Source organism: Leuresthes tenuis, unplaced genomic scaffold (genome assembly GCF_036924035.1).
Source record: "Leuresthes tenuis unplaced genomic scaffold, fLeuTen1.0.hap1 SCAF_4, whole genome shotgun sequence".
Classification (NCBI taxonomy): domain Eukaryota; kingdom Metazoa; phylum Chordata; class Actinopteri; order Atheriniformes; family Atherinopsidae; genus Leuresthes; species Leuresthes tenuis.
In genome coordinates this window covers 22,255,866-22,274,489 of record NW_027325358.1, presented here as the reverse complement: position 1 = coordinate 22,274,489, position 18,624 = coordinate 22,255,866, and the positions used below count along the sequence as shown (strand labels likewise).

General features: G+C 41.1%; 1 protein-coding gene across 2 annotated transcripts; it reads right to left on the bottom strand.

Moving 5' to 3' along the window:
- Nucleotides 1-595: 595 nt before the first annotated feature.
- On the bottom strand, nt 596-10,614 carry ankrd49 (ankyrin repeat domain 49). Of its 2 annotated transcripts, none has more exons than XM_072385100.1 (3): nt 10,366-10,614; nt 8,998-9,238; nt 596-1,093 (listed from the first exon to the last, which is right to left on the bottom strand). In XM_072385100.1, the coding sequence occupies exons 2-3, from the start codon at nt 9,208-9,210 to the stop codon at nt 623-625; spliced, it is 684 nt and encodes a 227-aa protein (XP_072241201.1). In that variant the 5' UTR covers nt 9,211-9,238; nt 10,366-10,614; the 3' UTR covers nt 596-622. The 2 variants fall into 2 exon arrangements, with proteins under 2 accessions (XP_072241201.1, XP_072241202.1); XM_072385101.1 differs by having other exon boundaries at nt 10,566-10,589.
- Nucleotides 10,615-18,624: the final 8,010 nt, after the last annotated feature.

Below are 18,624 nucleotides of genomic sequence, written 5' to 3'. Positions count from 1 at the left end.
TCAGATTTCTGTACTTGGACTCCAGAAAGAATATTTTGCAGTCGTGACACAAAGGCACAAAAGACACAGTCAAGCAAAAGTGAAAAGAGTGAAAAAAAAAAAGAAAAAGTACTTGTTCATCTCCTTACATACATTAAATCTTTTCACGACGTCAGGAGTGTATTTCTCCTCAGTGCCTTCATGCTTATTTCCATTTATAGAGTGTGGACACAATGATTCCAAACACTGATGGTCACCACACCCCCGCTGACACGGAAACGCTCCCACATGTCAAGAAGGTTCTAGTGTCAGGCCATGTGGGAGGAGGAGGAGGAAAGAAGTCCCAGTAACCTCTCTTCACTGCAGCATTCAGTAGTCGGTATCACATAAAAACTCAACAAGTAAATGGCAACTAATGTGAAGCATTAAGCTCGACTTCCTTTTATGTGTTACGCCTTTAAATGAACTGTCACCCACCTAACCAGAGTAACAAGTCAGCTAAGAGCTCGATGGACTGAAAATCTTATATCTAAAGAGTGTTGGTGTGTATTTTTTAATGCATGTGTGCAGTCATACAAGGTCAACAGAAAACTACTGAAGCACCCTCAGTGGGATTTATTTTTTAATCACATCAGTTGTCATATTAAGAAGGTGCCACATTCATACAGTCTTCTACCATCTCAAACAGGAAGTAGTGTGGGCCGCTACGTCGGGCCACGTCGCCGGCTGCCTCCCCACTGCTGCTGCGGAGCTCAGGCCTCAGGTGACGCTTCGATAGGAGGAGCTCCAAAGTGTGGGCGGAGTCTGTTTTTGAGCTCGTGTGAGAAGCAGCCAGGTGCAGTGCTGTAAGCCCACCGTTTGTCTGAGCGTTAAGATCAGCACCGCGCTGCAGCAGAAAAGTGGCCACGGCGGCGCGGCTCCAGCGGCAGGCGCTGTGCAGAGGCGTCCACCCGTCGATGGTGCGAGCGTTAACATCGGCGCCGCTGGTTAGTAACGCAGAGACGACTTCAACGTGCCCGCTGTAGGCTGCGCGGTGCAGTGGAGTGTAACCATCCTCATCACGGCAGAGCACCAGTGAAGGATCAGCCGTTAGCAGAGAGTGGAGTGTTGAAAGCTGAAAAGAGAAAGAAAGAAAAAAGACTCTTTGGGTCACAAATGTTTTACTTGTGATACTTCTAAAGCTGAAAAAAGGAGGATTTTTTTTTTTAACTCCTGATTCAGAACTTTACACTCATCTTTATCTCAACACCATCTTCTAACCCGGCTCATACTATGCTACTGACTTCAGAAAACATTGATTGTGGATCTGTTAAAGTCGTTCATCCCAGCAGCTTTAGGTGCCTTTAAAAATGCAAATCTGAAGGTTGTAAAAAGGAAATATACAAGTAGAGGCGTCAAAGATGAGATGAGACAAGACAAACAAAACAGAGAAGCAGTAAAAAAAAGAAAAACAAAAGACCTTGAAAATAGAAAATACTCAACAAAAGAAATTAAAAGCAAAGTATCTGAAAAAGAGTACATTTTTCTGACTAAATCCCTCTGAATGAGACTAAGAAAAAATGTTCAATTAATTGTAGTAATGCAAGGATAAATCAAAAGTATGCATGTCAAGGTAAACGTTTTCAAGAAATTCACTTCAACGGCAAAAATCTGTAAGGTACTTTCTAATCCTTATCCTAGAAAATGTGAAATGCTTCACTGATGGATAACACAGAGGAGGCCATCACACCGATGATAAAATGCTGGTGGACGGTGTTGATCTGCAGGAAAACTGCAGCATCTGGAACAACTCCTAACCCAACCATGTTCCAAGGTTTTATTCAATAAATCTTATGCTGACTGATAAAAGGGGATACTTCATTTCCAGATGTATTAATCTGCCTTTGTGCCATGCAGGAAGATATCATTTTGTTTTATAAAGTAAAGTTATATACAAACGTTAATCACTACTGATCTTCATATACATTGACTGAACAAGAGAGAAGCAGAGCTGTGTAGCAAAGCTAAACACCAGCTGTTATCACTGTCACTTCCAGAGCCAATAGGATGCTGTTTTAGTAGAATTACGCTGTTCTAATTACTGCATTTCAACAAACTGCCAGCTGTAGTTCAGATGGTGAGCTCAGTGATGAGGCAACCAGGTGTGGGCAGGATCTTCACTCCACGAGTCCAACCCCTAATTGGTGCTGCGCAGACTTTGGCTCCAAAAACACATCTTGACAGCTCCTGTTGGGTCAACTTCAAAATCGCACAGTGGGAGGAGGTGGTACTGCTATGCCCATCGTTTTTTATCGTCCAACAGATGATTCCGTAACTTTTGTTTGGTTCATCCATTCATCCGTCCACTTCCTATATCTGCTTAATCCAATTCAGGGTTGCGGGGGAGCAGCTGGAGCCAATCCCAGCTGCCACTGGGTGAGAGGCGGGGCACAACTTGGACAGGTCACCAGTCCATCACAGGCCCACACAGAGACACACGAGACACACAAGCATCCACGCTCACACTCGGCTCGAGGGACAATTTAGCACCACCAAATAACCTCACATGCATGCTTTTGGACGGTGGGAGGAAGGTGGACTACCTGGAGAGAACCCACGCATACACGGGGAGAACATGCAAACATCCCACAGAAAGGCCCCAGCCGGGACTCAAACCTGTGTGAGGCAGCAGTGCTAACCATCGCCATGCAGCCCCACGTACAGGTCCAATGCAACAAGTAGGACAACTACCTGTAGGAAACAACCACAGTCCAACAGTTGATGATATTGGGCTGATGTCGGATAAAAGACAGTTATTATCTCATCAGTGTTTTTCCTCTTCCATCAATCAAAAGGAGGTTTGGTGACGCTGGGGCCATTTCTCAGGGTTATGATGCGTCTCGCCGCAGAGCAAAATGTGTTCAAACTTTTCTCATATCAAAGCACCGACGTGACATGGAACCGCATGCATCTCAATCCAATTGAAAACGGTAGAAATGGAAAAGTAAGGTCCATGACGAGGCTCCATCCTGCAAAGTCAAAGATTTAAAGCTTCAGTAGAAGCCAGAGGGGATCACAGTTCTCATATTCTAGCTTCTCTTTGCTGGATCCCTGCTAGATCCAAAATAACTCTTATAATAGCTCTGCTTTTATCTGCTACAGCAAAGCACGAACGATCATTTCTAGAACCAACGCTGTAAGTGAATTAAGCAAATTACAGACTAAGATGCCAACAATATTGATGAAAACTCAAAGTATTTATATTTCATTTGAAACAAACACCACTGACTTCAGTTCGTCACACAAAAGCCAAACATTTGAACCCAACACCTTCAATACTTCACTGTATGATGAAGTTAATTTCTGAAACCAGCATGAAGCCGTTTTTCTGTGCTTTAAAAAGATGAAGAAAACCACTGTGGGTCGGAGTGAAAGTCAAAGAGGGCATTGCACTACATGCATGTATGCATGCAGCGAGCATTGGAGAGATATAAGACACTTCTCAGTTGATTGAGAGGCTGCAATCATACAGGCGTAAACGACACAAATGCAACATTTCCAGGGGGGTTACAGGCCTTTATTAGCTTGACCTGTGCCTTTTATTTAAATGAATTCGTTATCATGGACTGCTTTGGAGTTTTGCTCTACTTTGTATCGTGATATTAAGGGAATCTCGAATCAGACTGGCTAAGAAACTGCAAGATCCCAACACTATTCCAGTGTTGTACAGCAGGTGTCCTTCCTGTTAAATATAGCAGGCAGTAAACTGGGAGTGAACTTTATTCTGCATATTGAGCCTCGGAGGGCCAACGTAACTACTGTGCTGCATCATTCAGAAAGTTTGGCAGCTTAACTTTTCCACAAACACATATTAAAACTATCAAGTAGTATTTCATCACAGAGTTATTTCATTATTGATTCAACGAGAATCTACAAACGTCCCAAAATGTCATGCACTGGTTACGAAGCCATTGAGTCGCCATCATCTATCCAGAGAGTCGCCGGGGGCTGGAGCCCTTCCCAGCTGACATGAGTGGACCCCTGGACCCCGCCTGTTAGAAACAGGGCAACCTGACCCACTGTGTGGCTGTCTGGGGCGCTTGGCCCTCCTGGGTATTGGGTGGGGCCTCTGCTGGGGGGTTTGGGGGCGCTCGGGCTCCTGGGGCGCGGGTCCAGTGCACGGCCCGTGTCTGGGCGGCTGGGGCCTGGCTGGGGCCTGGCGGGGTCGGTGGGCTGTTGCCCCTGGCTCCCGGAGGGCCTCTGCCCTATGCTTATGGGGGTCTTTCAGGGGGCTTCCTCTGCAGTCTTCTGGGTGGATGCGTGGTTGTCCCTGCGGTGGGCTTCCTGGGTTCTGTGCTCTGTGGGGGCTGCTGGTGGCCTGGGTCTTGTGGCCCTCTCTGCCTGCTTCTGATTGCTGGGGGGGGGCTGTGGATTGTGGCTCTGTACACTTATACACTCATAACTAAGCACGGTTACCATGTAGATCCTGTGCCATGGGTGTTGCATGTTCACACACACACACACACACACACACACACACACACACACACACACACACACACACACACACACACACACACACACACACACACACACACACACACACACACACACACACACACACACACACACACACACACACACACACACACACACACACACACACACACACACACACACACACACACACACACACACACACACACACACACACACACACACACACACACACACACACTTATTAGCACAGTAGCATGGTCGCTAAGCAGTTGATGTATTATCATGTCGTCTCAGGTCATCTATATCCACAGCTGTGTTGTATGCGATTGCCGCTTCTTGTGCTTGTTTTTGTTTGTTTGTGTGTTTGTTTTTTTCTCTGCTTGTCTGCTTTCAGGAGCTCCTGGTGGCGCTAAGGCTGGATTCCCCTCAGAGGCCATGGATTGTTGTCTGTTTTGTTTTTTACAGGTGTAGCAGCTGGTTGTCTGGTTTTTGTTTCTATTTTTGTTCTGTTTCCTCTTCTTTCCTCTTCTTCTTTCCTTGTCCCCCGGTCCGGTTCAGTTCTATTACATGTTATATATTGTAAACAGAAATAAATAAATGGGCATCAAGGGGAGCTTTACATTTATAAAACTTCCCGTGGCAAAGCAAATCTGTTTGGCATCAAAGGTATTCAGACTACAATTCTGCTGCCATAATGCTGAACAGGACAAGGGGAAAAAAAAAAAAAGAAACAGGGCAACCACAGAGAGACAGATGGTCACACCAGCCAATTTCAAATAAGGAATTAATCAGAAATGTCTCCCTCAGTCAGACTGACTACATTACAGAAAACGTGTCACACAGATGAAGAATTGAAAATATGAATACTTCAGTCTCTTCCTAATGCCTGGAGGCCAAATTATCTGGTGGCCAGCATCTGAGGAAACCGTTACGCGGCAACAGCTGAAGTATTTGCTGGGCAACTTGTTTTCCTCTTAAGCTTTAACAAGGTTTCTGCTTCTCCATTCATTCATGCCTGACAACATCAGGTTTTCCATTCCCCCCCGACTTATTTCAGCAGAAAGTATGACGTAGGTAGGTAGGCGACGAGTGTTTTCTATTCAGATGTAACCATGATCATGAAGCAAAGACAGGAAGAAAAAGAAGCAGTAAAAACTTTCTGACCTCTGGACACGAAGGACACGGAAGTTAGGTTTTGCCTGCAACACACGTTCACAGCTTCAATAGACAACTAATTTGATCCTTCATCACCAGAGAAAGTAACCAGCACAAACCACTGAAGCATAAGCTGAGGGTGCTGAAGAGGATGGCGGGTAATAAGACAGATGTGCTCCATCTGACATTCTGTTGTTCACAAATCTATGACACGATGCAACTTGAAAATAATTCCTAAAAATTTAATTTTTAAAATTTAAAAAAAAAAATCAAAGCCAGTCACAGATTCTAATTAAAGAAAAATCGAACTTTAAATCACCTGACCGCTGTCATTTCTTAGAACTAACGCCAACAATGGATGAAGCCATTTAGAGAATTAAATGCCAACAATATCGATGACCAATCAAACATTTACTTTTCTTTTAAAACTAGAAATCTTTTGCATCAGAAAAGGAAAAAGAAGCTAATAACACAGGGCGGGTGAGTGGGGGAGGAAGGGAGGGGTTGAAAAACCAAAAAACCTGCCACGACACTAAAAGGGTAAAAGGTAAGGGGTCTGGGGAAAGAGAAGAAAAGACTTGAGATGGGGCAGCAGCGTGGGCTTGGCATGATGTGGACGGCATCACAGTGGCAGAGGGAAGCAGCACGGCAGCTGACACAGAAAAGTGTTTCTAAATTAATTTGAACGTGTTATCTGATCCTGTGAAAAACACTGCAGCCAAACTCACCAAACTCTCACCGATAAGAACTAAATCCATCGCCTGTTTCAGCCCAAAAAGACCTATGCTCCTACCTAAGCTGTCCATTAGCACCGTTTTGTGCTGGATAGAGTCATTTAGAATCAAATCATGACCCGACTTACTTCGGTGCACGAGGACGTGTCTCGAACTAGAATTTTGTGAATATATATGACTTAAACTAGCCTAATGATGTTCCCTTCATGTCAATAACATGTTCAAGCCTCTGTAACAGAATGCTGTGATCGATCGTACCACATGCAGCCCTGAGATCCAACAGGACAAGCACAGACAGTCCGCCTTAAGAGGCCAGAGGAGATCACTGCTAACTGGTAACTGCTGTGCTCTGAATCCTGACTGACACTCAAACAGATTTTTTTCTGTGTAAATAATCACAAAGTTGAGCTGCAACAATTCTTTTAAAATATCTCGGACACAAAAGGGCTCCATTTTAAATGAATAGGTCTACAATTGGCTCACAGTCCTGGATGAAGAGTACTTTTTTTTTAAAGTAAAGGTTTAATCACAACAACCTTAAAGTGTGTGGTGCATAGCTTGCCAACAAAGACAGATTGGTCAAATCCAATATGGGAGTGCTGAGAAGGGGAAAACTCCCTTGAACAGACTGGTTGGGATTTGGTCTAAAATACAGGTTGACAGTTGTGGAATGTGGATGAATGTGGAGTGAGTCGGGCGCTCGTTTTTATCATCTCAACACCAAAGAAGTTGCACGTAAAGTAATTAAAAGCAGCTTGTGTTAGTTTCTTTTAAATCAGTTAGACACATTTTAGAAGAAGATGATCTCTCAGACCAATGGAAAGATGTGCAAATTCAGATTCAATAAAAGTCTCCTTGGTGCCAGATGCTGTAGTTCAGGGCTAAATATTCAAAGAGCACAAACAACTGGAGAAAAAGAAGAGCAGGCCAGGCTAGTCATACTGAGCAGGATGATTGGCAACAAGAGACAAGTTCTAAGTGCTGCTATTATGAGAACAACACAGGGAAAATAATCCCAATTATGTGCTTTATTACGGTGACACCACTGAGAAAATTGAAACATAATCTCCCCTCCTGGAAATGTTAAGCCCTGAAGATGCTACAGATAATTCATTTCAGAACTTTTCCTGGGATGGTACAGACAACCATCAAAGCAGAGCCATTTTATTTTAAAGCTCATCGTTTCCGATCATGTAGAGCCTGCTTTGTGCTTACAGCAAACATCAGTTTATGCTTGGGCAGGATTTCAGAAATGTTGGCGTGTTTTGTTGAATGAAAACTTTTTCTGCACTGGTGTTGAAAGTCCAGTTTGAGTGGAGGAGAGTTCAGCGGGGAGAGAAGGTGAACTACATCCAAAACTAATCTGCAAACCACAGTAACTGCTCCTTAGAGATTTGTCAAGTCATCCTACAACAAAAACTATTCTGGCTGGTACGAACTTAAAATATATTTGTCCTCACAAATGTTCATCAAGAAGAAGCTCTAACCTTAAAGTCATGCTCGCAGGATTCTGTGAATGAAATCTTTCATGCGGCTTCCGGTTTATATTGTAATGGAGTCTATAACATCTTCTTGTGGGTTCCTGCTATGTTACCCGGCAGAAATGCGCTTCTCTTAACAGCAGGAAAAAATCTAGACCAAATTGACCGCACTCTCTCCTGAGATTTTCCACTCCTCCCGTGTGAAAAGGGGCTGATGTGATAAACACGGCAGAAAAAGCAGGATTCCTTTTACAGAAGATATTCCCCTTTGCAGTACTCAGAAACTAGTGGCACAGGTTGAACACAGGGCGGGAGGTACACATATGCTCATTATCCCTCTGAAACTAATGCAGTTCTGTTCAAACACCTCACTGAGGACGCAAGCAGCCTTTAGCAGTATGCCTGCGCTGGAACAAAGTGAAAATGGTAAAGTAGAAAGAAGGTACTTAGTTCTAAATGATGGGAAACTTAAAATGGGAAATTCAAACAGAAGAACATGATAAAAAGTACCAGTATGCAAAATTTTGTGTATTTACCTAAGGATTAATAGAGTATAAGTGGGTTGTATTGAAACTTTTTGACTAAATATTTTTTGATGAGATATGGACTAAAGTGGACCGTTTTTTTTCTGGGAATTGGCTCTATTTAAATAAGACTGAACTGAGCATAAATTATGATAACGTTGGTTATGTACATAGAGTCTGACGGTGCATCAGAAAACTCATGCGGGAGTTTGTTTCTCTCCTCTGAGCCACAGCACAGCAGCTGTCAGAGGGTTAGTGGTTCACCCCTGATATGTTCATTGGTTTTGGTGAGTGTGTATCACTAAGAGAAAAGCCCTTCAAAGACCATGAGTGTGCATATGAATGGATGAATGTGGACTGTGGTGTAAAGAGCTCTTAAAGGTAAACAAGGCTTGAAAAAGACTTGGGATAAATACGCCCATTTATAAACACATAGTTAAATTACTGTTAGGTAATTAGTCCTTTAATTCGCCTTTATTGAAAGAAATGTGCGGTTACAGTGGCCCACGAGGAAAACAGTCGGAGACACTGCAAGAAAGATCATGACAAACATGGATAACGGGGCTAAAAACTCTGCAATTCTTTGGCATTTATTCGAAGCCATTGCTCAGCCAAAGTCAAGCTTACCAAAAGTGAGGTACTTACGCGATTGTTTTCTGCTGCCCACAGGATGAGCTCCTTTGGTCTGTCTTTGAGTGCGTCCTCCTTTTCCAGGTACCACTCCTCACTGTGGTTCGTCTCGTCCACTTCTTCCTCCTCATCTTTGCTTCCAGTCCACTGACTGCCGAGCCCTCGGGGGATCAGGTGTCCGTGTGTGTCAAGGAGTTCAAGCTGGTTGAAATCTTCTGGAAACTCCATCCCTGTCTGCTTCTATCTGTCCGAGTCACTGAAAGATAGCAAAGAATAAACGAGGCAAAGTAAGCTGAGAAACTGGGGAAAAAACGACTGAATAAAACATGGATTGAGAAGGAGGTTTGAAAATTTGTTGGACTAATTATTTCAGGGGGCTCTGGAATAGCTTTGATGCAACGACGAACGAAGCCAAAGCTTATTGGTATTCTCTATCTTGTGTCTATATCCACGTCAGTGTATCCAACATATTTAAAATGTGCATATTTGTCCCTGAAAAGCTCAACTACCTTGGGGCTTCTTTTACCGAGCTGTCATTTGTATGATTGATTCTGAGGTCATTTAAAATCTAGGCTGAAAACTAAGAACCCTTAGTGTTATAGTTTTATAATTTTTTCCAATTATAAATATGGAATGAATCAAAGTGTCCACAGACTCATTTATTCCTATTTCTCCAGCTCCTAATGTCCAGCAACTACTCAGGTTTGACTGAAAGTAGTTCATACCCGATTAAATTAACTGTATAATTATCAGCGCTAAAACATTTGGTCCTGGACAGATGATAAGAGAAGGGAGTTATTTTTCTGTGCTGGTTTGATCCGGGACTAAGTTTAATCCTCAGGAGGATCTCACTGCCTGCACTTCTGTTGTGGCTGTATGATTCTTTGCTTGCCTCTTGATAAGTTATCATTCCAAAAATAAGTAGCCATATATAAATATATATGGACATGATAATTATCTGGCCATTGTTACTCAGTTAATACAAATAAATGGAGACGATATAGGCGGTGTGTTATGTGTAAATGCAACTGTACTGACAGGTAAAACAAAGCATGGAGTCGTAACACACGAGAAGTGGAACAAATACCGGGACGTTAACTTCAATCAGTTTAGTGTCATTTAAAGAAATTACCATTTTATTGCAAATGTATTGGCATGCTCACTATTTTTGTCTTTTCTAAAACACCTCTCAATTCAATGCAATTTAATTCATCCGTTTCTAAAATAGATTAAATCAAAACCGTCCATAAAGACGAGGTTTACTGCAAAGGTGTTTAGAATAGCATTAATGCTAGCGGTCTACTCACGCGACATCCAGCCACGGAGAGCGCGTCAAAGCAAAACATATACATCAACGTTTTACATGTAACTTATTATACATACCGTTGAGCCTAAGTGGATTTACAAAAGAGCCACAGACCCAAATCTATTAAACACTGCCGACACCAGAAATCCCCTTGCTACGACAGAACGCAACGCGTTTTTAAACGACTGTTTAAAATATTACGGTGATGTTAGCTATTTTAACATATTGCAGTCGTGCATTTAGCCGACAACACAGCTGCTTCTTCAATAGTCATTACCTTAAATTAAGTGTTAAAATAATATAAACCAATACAACTTTAGAGTAAAAAAAACTGGTGTGAAGACATACGGGATGTGTAGTTGTTGACGACATAAAAGCCAGAGATTACAGGAGGGTTTCAGTTGAAGAAACACCATTACCCATAAACCCTCGCAGCTGTAAACTTCTTCACTGGTTTTATTTTTGGTAATGCAGACGCCCCTTTTACCGGCTTCTGTCACTCACAGGGATCCAGTCAGCGCTCGCTCTGGGTCCGTCCAAATAGTGAAAAAAGAATAATAATTACCTTCTGTCGTCTTTGCCTATGCTCAGGGCCACAAACAGGGCCCAAGAAATATTGAGGTCATGAGTCAGAACTTCTAGACAGGTTCGGGTCACGCTCTCCTGGAATTTTTTTTAAATTCCGTTATTTAAATCTGGCCATTTTCAGAGTCTTAAAGGAACAAAAACAACATCATATAGACTTTTAGGCTTATTTGTTTTGTTTGTCATCAGAGAACATCACCTCATCATCACCATCATCTCATCCTAACTGATTTGCAAATGAGTTATATTGTAAAACTGGAGAATGAATTTCTTCAAGTCATGGATTAGGAATAAAAAGGAATGAACTGTCCTGGGACAGATGGTTGATATATACAAATGCTTCATATTTCCTTCCGTATTTAAAATAGATACCCAAGCCCTGTTACACTATCATGTTGATGATAATGCCTAATCTGTTCATTCTTGTTTTTTACCACATTTCTATTATAATCTTACGCAACTTCAATTATCATGCATTATACATCTGACTTTTAAAACGTATACAGGTCTTCCTTTTATAGTACCTGCTCTCCCTCTATCACTGCTCCTCTTCTTGCTGCTTGGCCCAAAGATGAGCTTGGTTTGCCTCAGCCTTTTCCTCCCTATCCTGTTTTCCCTTCAGTGAAGAATATAAAAAACTGGACTATCTCACTCACCTGCACCTTAATGCTAACGTCAATAATATTGTTAATATTGTAAATTTTTATACTTACATTTTATTACCCTACACTCAACACTTTTTTACTGAAGCATTTTTATTATTTTGTGTGGAATTATTGTGCCAAGATTTTTTTATTCGACTTATTTATATGTAAATTCTTATCCTTAATTCAGAAATCTTAAAAAACCTTGAGGGCGGCGCAGAGCTTTTGAAATTTGAGGTCAAAATGGGGCATTCTTAGGCTTTTTGAAGGACCACTATGGTGACTCATGAAGTAAGGCCAAGTTACCACAGAAAGTTATTAATTATTATTACTATTTTGAAAATTAACCGGGTGTTTTATTTTGTTTCTGCGCACGACTTCCTGTCCCGCACGAGCTGCTCTGTGCCGTGTTGCAGCGTTGTGCTCCGGCAGAAATATATGACAGGTTCAGCATCCAACATTGAGAAATCAACACTGAATAAACGTTTCATTTTCAATCGAAGACGTCGCTGACATATCAATTACAAAATTAATGTTGACTCAACCGGTGGAAATTGATTGACGACCGGTACTGACGGAGTTAACCAAAATTCAACTTTGATTCATTCATGATTCTTGTTATCCGAGTAGTACGCTGGGCTGCAATAAAAGTATCTCCACATTAAAATGCATTTTTTTCTCACAGTTATCTACCACTTAAACTGCTCTCCACCAACATTTTTAGCTTGATGTGCTTCTCTGCCAGTGACTGGTGTGACTGACTGACTCACTAACGGTAACAACATCAAAGTCCGAAGACAGTGCATGTTGTTGATGACGCGCAGCACGTATGTCCAAGCTGAGACACTGTTTTATTAAACAGTCGCGCTACTCTTGGCTCTTCAAATATAAAATCACCACATTTTAAGCAAAAACGAAAAAAAAACGAGGACACGATCATCTATGGTAGTTAAGGCCTTGCCTATGCTCGATAGAAAAAACGTCAAGGGGTCAAGGAAAGATATTTCAATGGATCCACATTGGGGCATGACTTTTTCAGGTTGCTAAGATCTAGGTATATGTGGAATCAACACTGGTCTACTTAATGTCTATTTAATGCCAGTGAGTAATTCCATTTCAGCTTCCATACAGCTGCATTTATTTGGTGCAAATATATGATCAAAAGGACTTTATCCAACACTAAATTGCGGCACTGACATCTTGCTGAACAAGTATTGACAGTGGGCTGTCTGTGGCCGTAAGAAGATCATACCCTATGTGTCTTTACCAGTCATCTCGACTGTGGTGTGGTATAAAGCTAAACTGAAATCCTTCTGCAAATGATCATGTCATGATTTTATCTATTGTCCACTTTTTCATTCCTCAGACTGTGACCTCCTTGTCAGGCAGGTTTCTAGCCAAGTATGTAGCAGCAAGGATGAGAGTCAGCGATTTCTGACGCAATGATTCTCTGCCAGAAAGTGGTCCATTTTCCCATTGACTGGGGAGTGGATCGCTGCCTCAGGGCCACAAAGTAGTAATCTCTGGATCTAGTTCACGAGAGGGCTAATAGAGCGCGAGATGGACAGACTGATTGGTGTGCCGTGGTAGTAAGCAGGCATTTGTGATGAAGAGAGAGCCCAGCCTAATCAGTCTCCATTTCAACTCCCTCCTGTGTGTCATAAGATCTGGGTTGTGACTGAAGGAATGGCATTGTGAATACAAGCAGCTGAAATGAGTTTCCCTCTCAATGCGACTGCAATCACCTTTGATACACTAAGGAACTGGGACATCAATAGGGAACTTTTTGAGGTGGTTTCAGCATCTGAAGGCATCCTTGATCCCTTGATCTGTAGTCATGGAGGAGAACCAGGATTCTTCTCTGGAGGGATTATACATATCTAATCTAGTCTGAGAATGCCCAGACAAGATGAGATACCCACTGAAAACAAAGAAGAAAATGAAAACTTCAGAAATGTTCCTATTTGAAATTACTTTGGCAGTCATCTGTTATATTAGCAGTTCTTCACTGAAATGTAATGATGACAACTGGAAAATAACCAGACTTTGAAATATGTGGCCAAAATGAGACCTTCTGTGTGAATTTTCAAACTGTGGCTCCTCCTGCCATATCATTTGTTCATTTTCAATAGCTGCTTCATCTTGTTCAAGGTTGCAAGGGCACCTGGAGCCTATCCCAGATGCCTTCGAGCAAGAAAAAAGATACACAGGCCATGCATGTCTCATCCATCCATTCAATGTTTTTCATTCAGTTCCCTGCCCTGCTTTATCCTGTTGAGGGTTGCAGGGGGAGCCTAAAGCTATCCCAGCTGTCAATAGAAAAGTACAGCCTGCACAGGATGCCAGCCCATCATAGAATTTGTTAGCAGACAAAGAACCCCTGCTGAGATTTGATATAAAAATCTTCTTGCTATGAGGTTACAAATCACCACAAAACCATGCAGCCTTCAGGATCAATTATATAAATTATATACAGTATATTATCTTTTAAAGAATTGATAAATATCCTGAATGCAGCCTACGTTGTGAGGTGAGTTGTGAGATGAATTTGAACATTTTATGACACGGAGATGGGAAACTATTTCCTTTCATTAAAATCTAATACACAACAACCCTACCTGCACTTAAAAGTCATGTCTGATATTACATCAGCTCATTTCACACTTTTATTACTTTCCACCTGACTGAGGATAAGAAGAATGGAAGAATTTCCAACGTATTCCTGTAATCAAGTTTTATAGCGGGGACATGCTGAAGAGTGAATGTGAGGAAGATATATCAGAAGCACGATGCCTCAGAGGAGTACAATGAGGAGCAGAGAAAGTGATCCCTTTATCTAGCAGCAGAATCGAACTTTGATAAGGGGACGACTGCAGAATGCTCTCCATGCCATGCTGCCAAATCCGGAAGAATTTTTTTTAAACCAGCCACTGACAGACTGTGGATGAAGACCCATCCAGGTTTAAGCTCACGTAGAAGCCTAATACACATGTCAACATTGCTTTAAGGTGAAAATAAAAATAAAATAAGCATGAAATGGAACAATGTGGAATTAGTATCATAAGGAGCTGGATCCATCTTACGAATCAAGAACACAAGTCTAACAAGACATCATCCGCCTGAATTTATATTTCCATGTCATTACTCCAAAGATAGTCAACCCAGACTGACAAGACTTCCTTTCTGCAAAATATTGGCCTTATGACTCGGATAACATTCACATGCAGTATCCAAAATCAGTCACTTTCATTCATTTTGATGCAGACATTTCTTGCCATCTTACATCTTTCGGTTACACAATATATACATAATGCGTCAAAGAATGTTCCAATGTTTCAAAGAGGTCTTCCGAACATATTGTACATTCTTAAAAAGTGGTGCACACCACCAGTGATGCACACCACCAGTACACACATTTTGAAGTACTGTAGTGCTGGCAGTGGTTTGCTCAGCAACTCTGACTCTCAATAGCATCTCGTGGGTGAAACAGAAATACATACAAAAGTGAAAAGTTGAAACCTTTTGCAAACTCCACGAAAGATCATTCAGAAACTTGTAGGGAATAAGAAGGACAACTAAGAAAGTTTCCCATACATTGTTCATTACATTTCTGCCGGATGTAATGGCATCGCAATGAACAGAGTTTAAATGTAGGAGGGACTTTCACAGTTGGACACGGTACCTGCACATCTTGTTAATCTAACGCTTGATTGTGCTCCCAGTCCTTAAAACTGCAAAAACAAAATCAAACGTAAAACAACAATGGGCTCCAATTCCAATACAGCAATACAGAGGTTGTGCCGATGATGTACCTGTTGAAGCAGGTTCCAATTGGTCTTTTTTTCCTGTTGTGTGTGTAAAATGTGTAAAATGTGTAAAATGAAAAAAGAATAACCCAAAAAAAGCATGAATATTTGCAGCGAAAACGTGCCCTCTGACATTTCAGGAACAATTAATGGTGCAGGGCTGCCATCCTTCAGTTAATTCAAGGATCTTTGTAAACTAGTCTGCCCAAATTGCACCTCCTTGTAAAATGAAATAACATTCATGAGGTGCTGAAATGTCAAGTATAATTATTCAGCTGAGTTAGAACTAAATGCACACAAGTGAAGCTCAGTCCAGGAAGCCACTCAGGAGTACTCAAAGAGACAAATCTGCTAAAATCAAGTCATTTCAGGAGACTCGGGCTCCTGTCTATGGAAGCTTTTCCCTCCGATGGTTTAAACCAAGGATGTAAGAACATGATCCTCTTCATTATGTGCTCCTTCTGGTCCAAAAGATCTCAAACATTAAATCCAGAAATAAGGGTCAATACAATCTTTAAGATCACCGATTCAGTCCTTTGGTTTATCAAGTTTAGCTAAACATTTAATAATTTACTTGAATTAAAAAAAAATTAAAATCTGAATAAAAAAAATTCCTGATGTGCTTGGATGCAATATGCACTCTGGAAATGGTGAAATAAACTGGTCCACAATGCAAAAAAAGGCTCAGAAATTGTAAAATTACAACATTTTCTAGGCCACAAAGTCCCTACTTACTCCGCTGCTTTTAAGAATTGTAACATGGCTACATTATTGATTTTTTTCTGCTAATTGCACTGGTTAGGGATATATATCGTATATATCAATAAATACATCATTATGAGATTTAATTGTGTTTGTGAACGATTCCTCCACAAAACGACAGGCAATGAAAAACATTCCCATCTGATCTCACGTTACATTTTGAACTTGTGTGCATATATACCCTTTTTCACTTTTTGCCATGAGACTGGGGGCTCATCACCGTGGGGAAAACTCAAGCTCATCTTATGGATCTTGGCGTCTGCTGTCAGTCAACAGTGGAGAAATGATATACTACCCAAGCAGATACTGAGAACATTAATATTTCAAAAGATAGCATTCATGGAGAAATATGCAGAATAAATTGTGAATGGATTTCACTTCATACATATTTGACACAAATCAGTACTTGTTCTGTTATAGCTGAATTTGTGACTGAGGTGAGGAGTAAAAAAAACCCTGTCTAAGTCTTTGAATTAAATCATCTTCTCTTTTCAGTCCAGTAACAGGAAAATGATGTATTATCAATCCTATTTTCACTCTTATGAAACTCCTGAGGATGACTGTGTTAGGTGACCGGTTTATCATCTACTTACTAAAGAAACCAAGAAAAGACTTTTAGTGTTAATTATAGAAATTACACTATATTTACTGCTACATATAATCAGTAGAAAAGCAATTAAATGTACTGTCATGGTTCACTTTCAAGCTTCATTTAGAGAATACCTTTCATATTTTCCACGACAGCAGCAGAACCGTGATGTTGGACGCTGCTCTGAATGTGGCTTCTTCAAAACTTGTATCGTCCTCTTAAGTACCAATGACTTCCACCAGTACAATGTGTAGATCATTTTAATGTGAAGCATTTTTTCAACCCTATGAGTTGCATTAAAGCCTTGGTAATAAGGATGTTCACAATATGATAAGCAGTTTTATACAAAATGCTTTGTAAAACATGTTTTTCTGCTTAGGTAGAGGTTTCCTGGGGCCCTGATCTTTTTCTATTGACCGTTTGTTTGTCTAATTTTTTTCTTGTTTTTATGAGCCGGAGCTGTTCGACATTGGACAAACAACCTCAAATGACGTCACTGATGCTGATATAAATGCAAGCCTCTGTCGCTCCAACCCCTCTTGCCCCTAACCTAATCATTCATGCTTGGCCGGTGTCGGTTTGAACTGTGGACGTAACTGCTGTGAGGCATCATCATCACCTTAAAAATGGATATGTTTACTGCAATAACACTATGTATTTTAACACCTACATCATTTTTGTCTTAACCCTGTAATTTTGCTGCTCACATTTACCAAAACTTTTAACGAATAAAGTCAACCAAGGAGATGTAATGCCAGCAGCATGTGCTGTAAATGCCTAAACCTAAACAAGTACTTTAACTGACAGAAACTAATACAGTATTACTAATGCTTAAAGTGAAGGGAGCTGCAACCGAAAGCATAAGTAGGCCTAAAGAGTAAATGAAAGAAAAGCAAAGGGTGAGAAAATTGTTGGTCTTGAATGGAGTTTCATCCTGTTAACCCTCTTGATATCCCCCTCTCCAAATTCCTTATGAGGACCTTGTCTCCTGTTAATAACTAGGCCTGTATAAAAATGTTTTATTTAAGAATTTGCAGTTACTATTCATATTGGTGGCAGGAATGCAGCAATAGTTCAGTTCCCTCCACATCAAAAAATTATGCTTAAGCTGGACCAACAGTGCTAAAAAGAAGTAGATGTACTGCAACCTACTACAACATAATAAATTCAGCCTGATGGTGATTTCTTTTACACTGTCAACAGAAAAAATGTGCAAAGCGAGACAGAGCGTAGCAGAGATAAGTTCTGCCTCAGTTTAAAAGAAATGTGCAGGGTTTCATGGTTGCTCCCAGCCAAAACTCTTCACAGACATGTCGTTCAAAGTGAGATTTAGATGGTAGTGCTTGTCAGTTCTATCAGGACTGAGCAGTGATTGACTTTCCAAACAGCCACTTACACTGCGGACAAATGCTTTACCAAGTGCTAATCAATATAAGAGCAAATAACAATAGGATAGAAGGAGGATTCATTGTATGCTCACCTGACTGAACCACAGAAAGCTTTTCTATGGTTGTGTCAGTGTTAGAACACAAGATTAAAAAGGCACTAGAATAGGAGAGATAAAGTGTGTGTGTGTGTTATTAACCGTCTTCCTCATACACACACACACAAGCACAGTTATACACCTGTGCCTTTCCTGTGTCAATAAAGACTTAGCACTCTAACCATAGCTTATACTTACTTTAACCTAACCTTAACCCTTTAAACACATCTTTATCCAAGAATTGAATAATTCCAGGCATTCCGTGATGGGGATGAGCTTTTTTTTTATCCCATTAAGAGAAATCTGTCCCCATAAATGATCAATTAGAGACTGCAGTTTCTTGCTATGTTTAAGACAATCAGGTGAGGTTCTGAGTTGGAATCTAACGTGACTGTGTAAATGGGTCCCAACAACGTCAGCACCACCCTACCTGGAACCAAACGTGCGCGAGCCCGCCGATGCTGCCT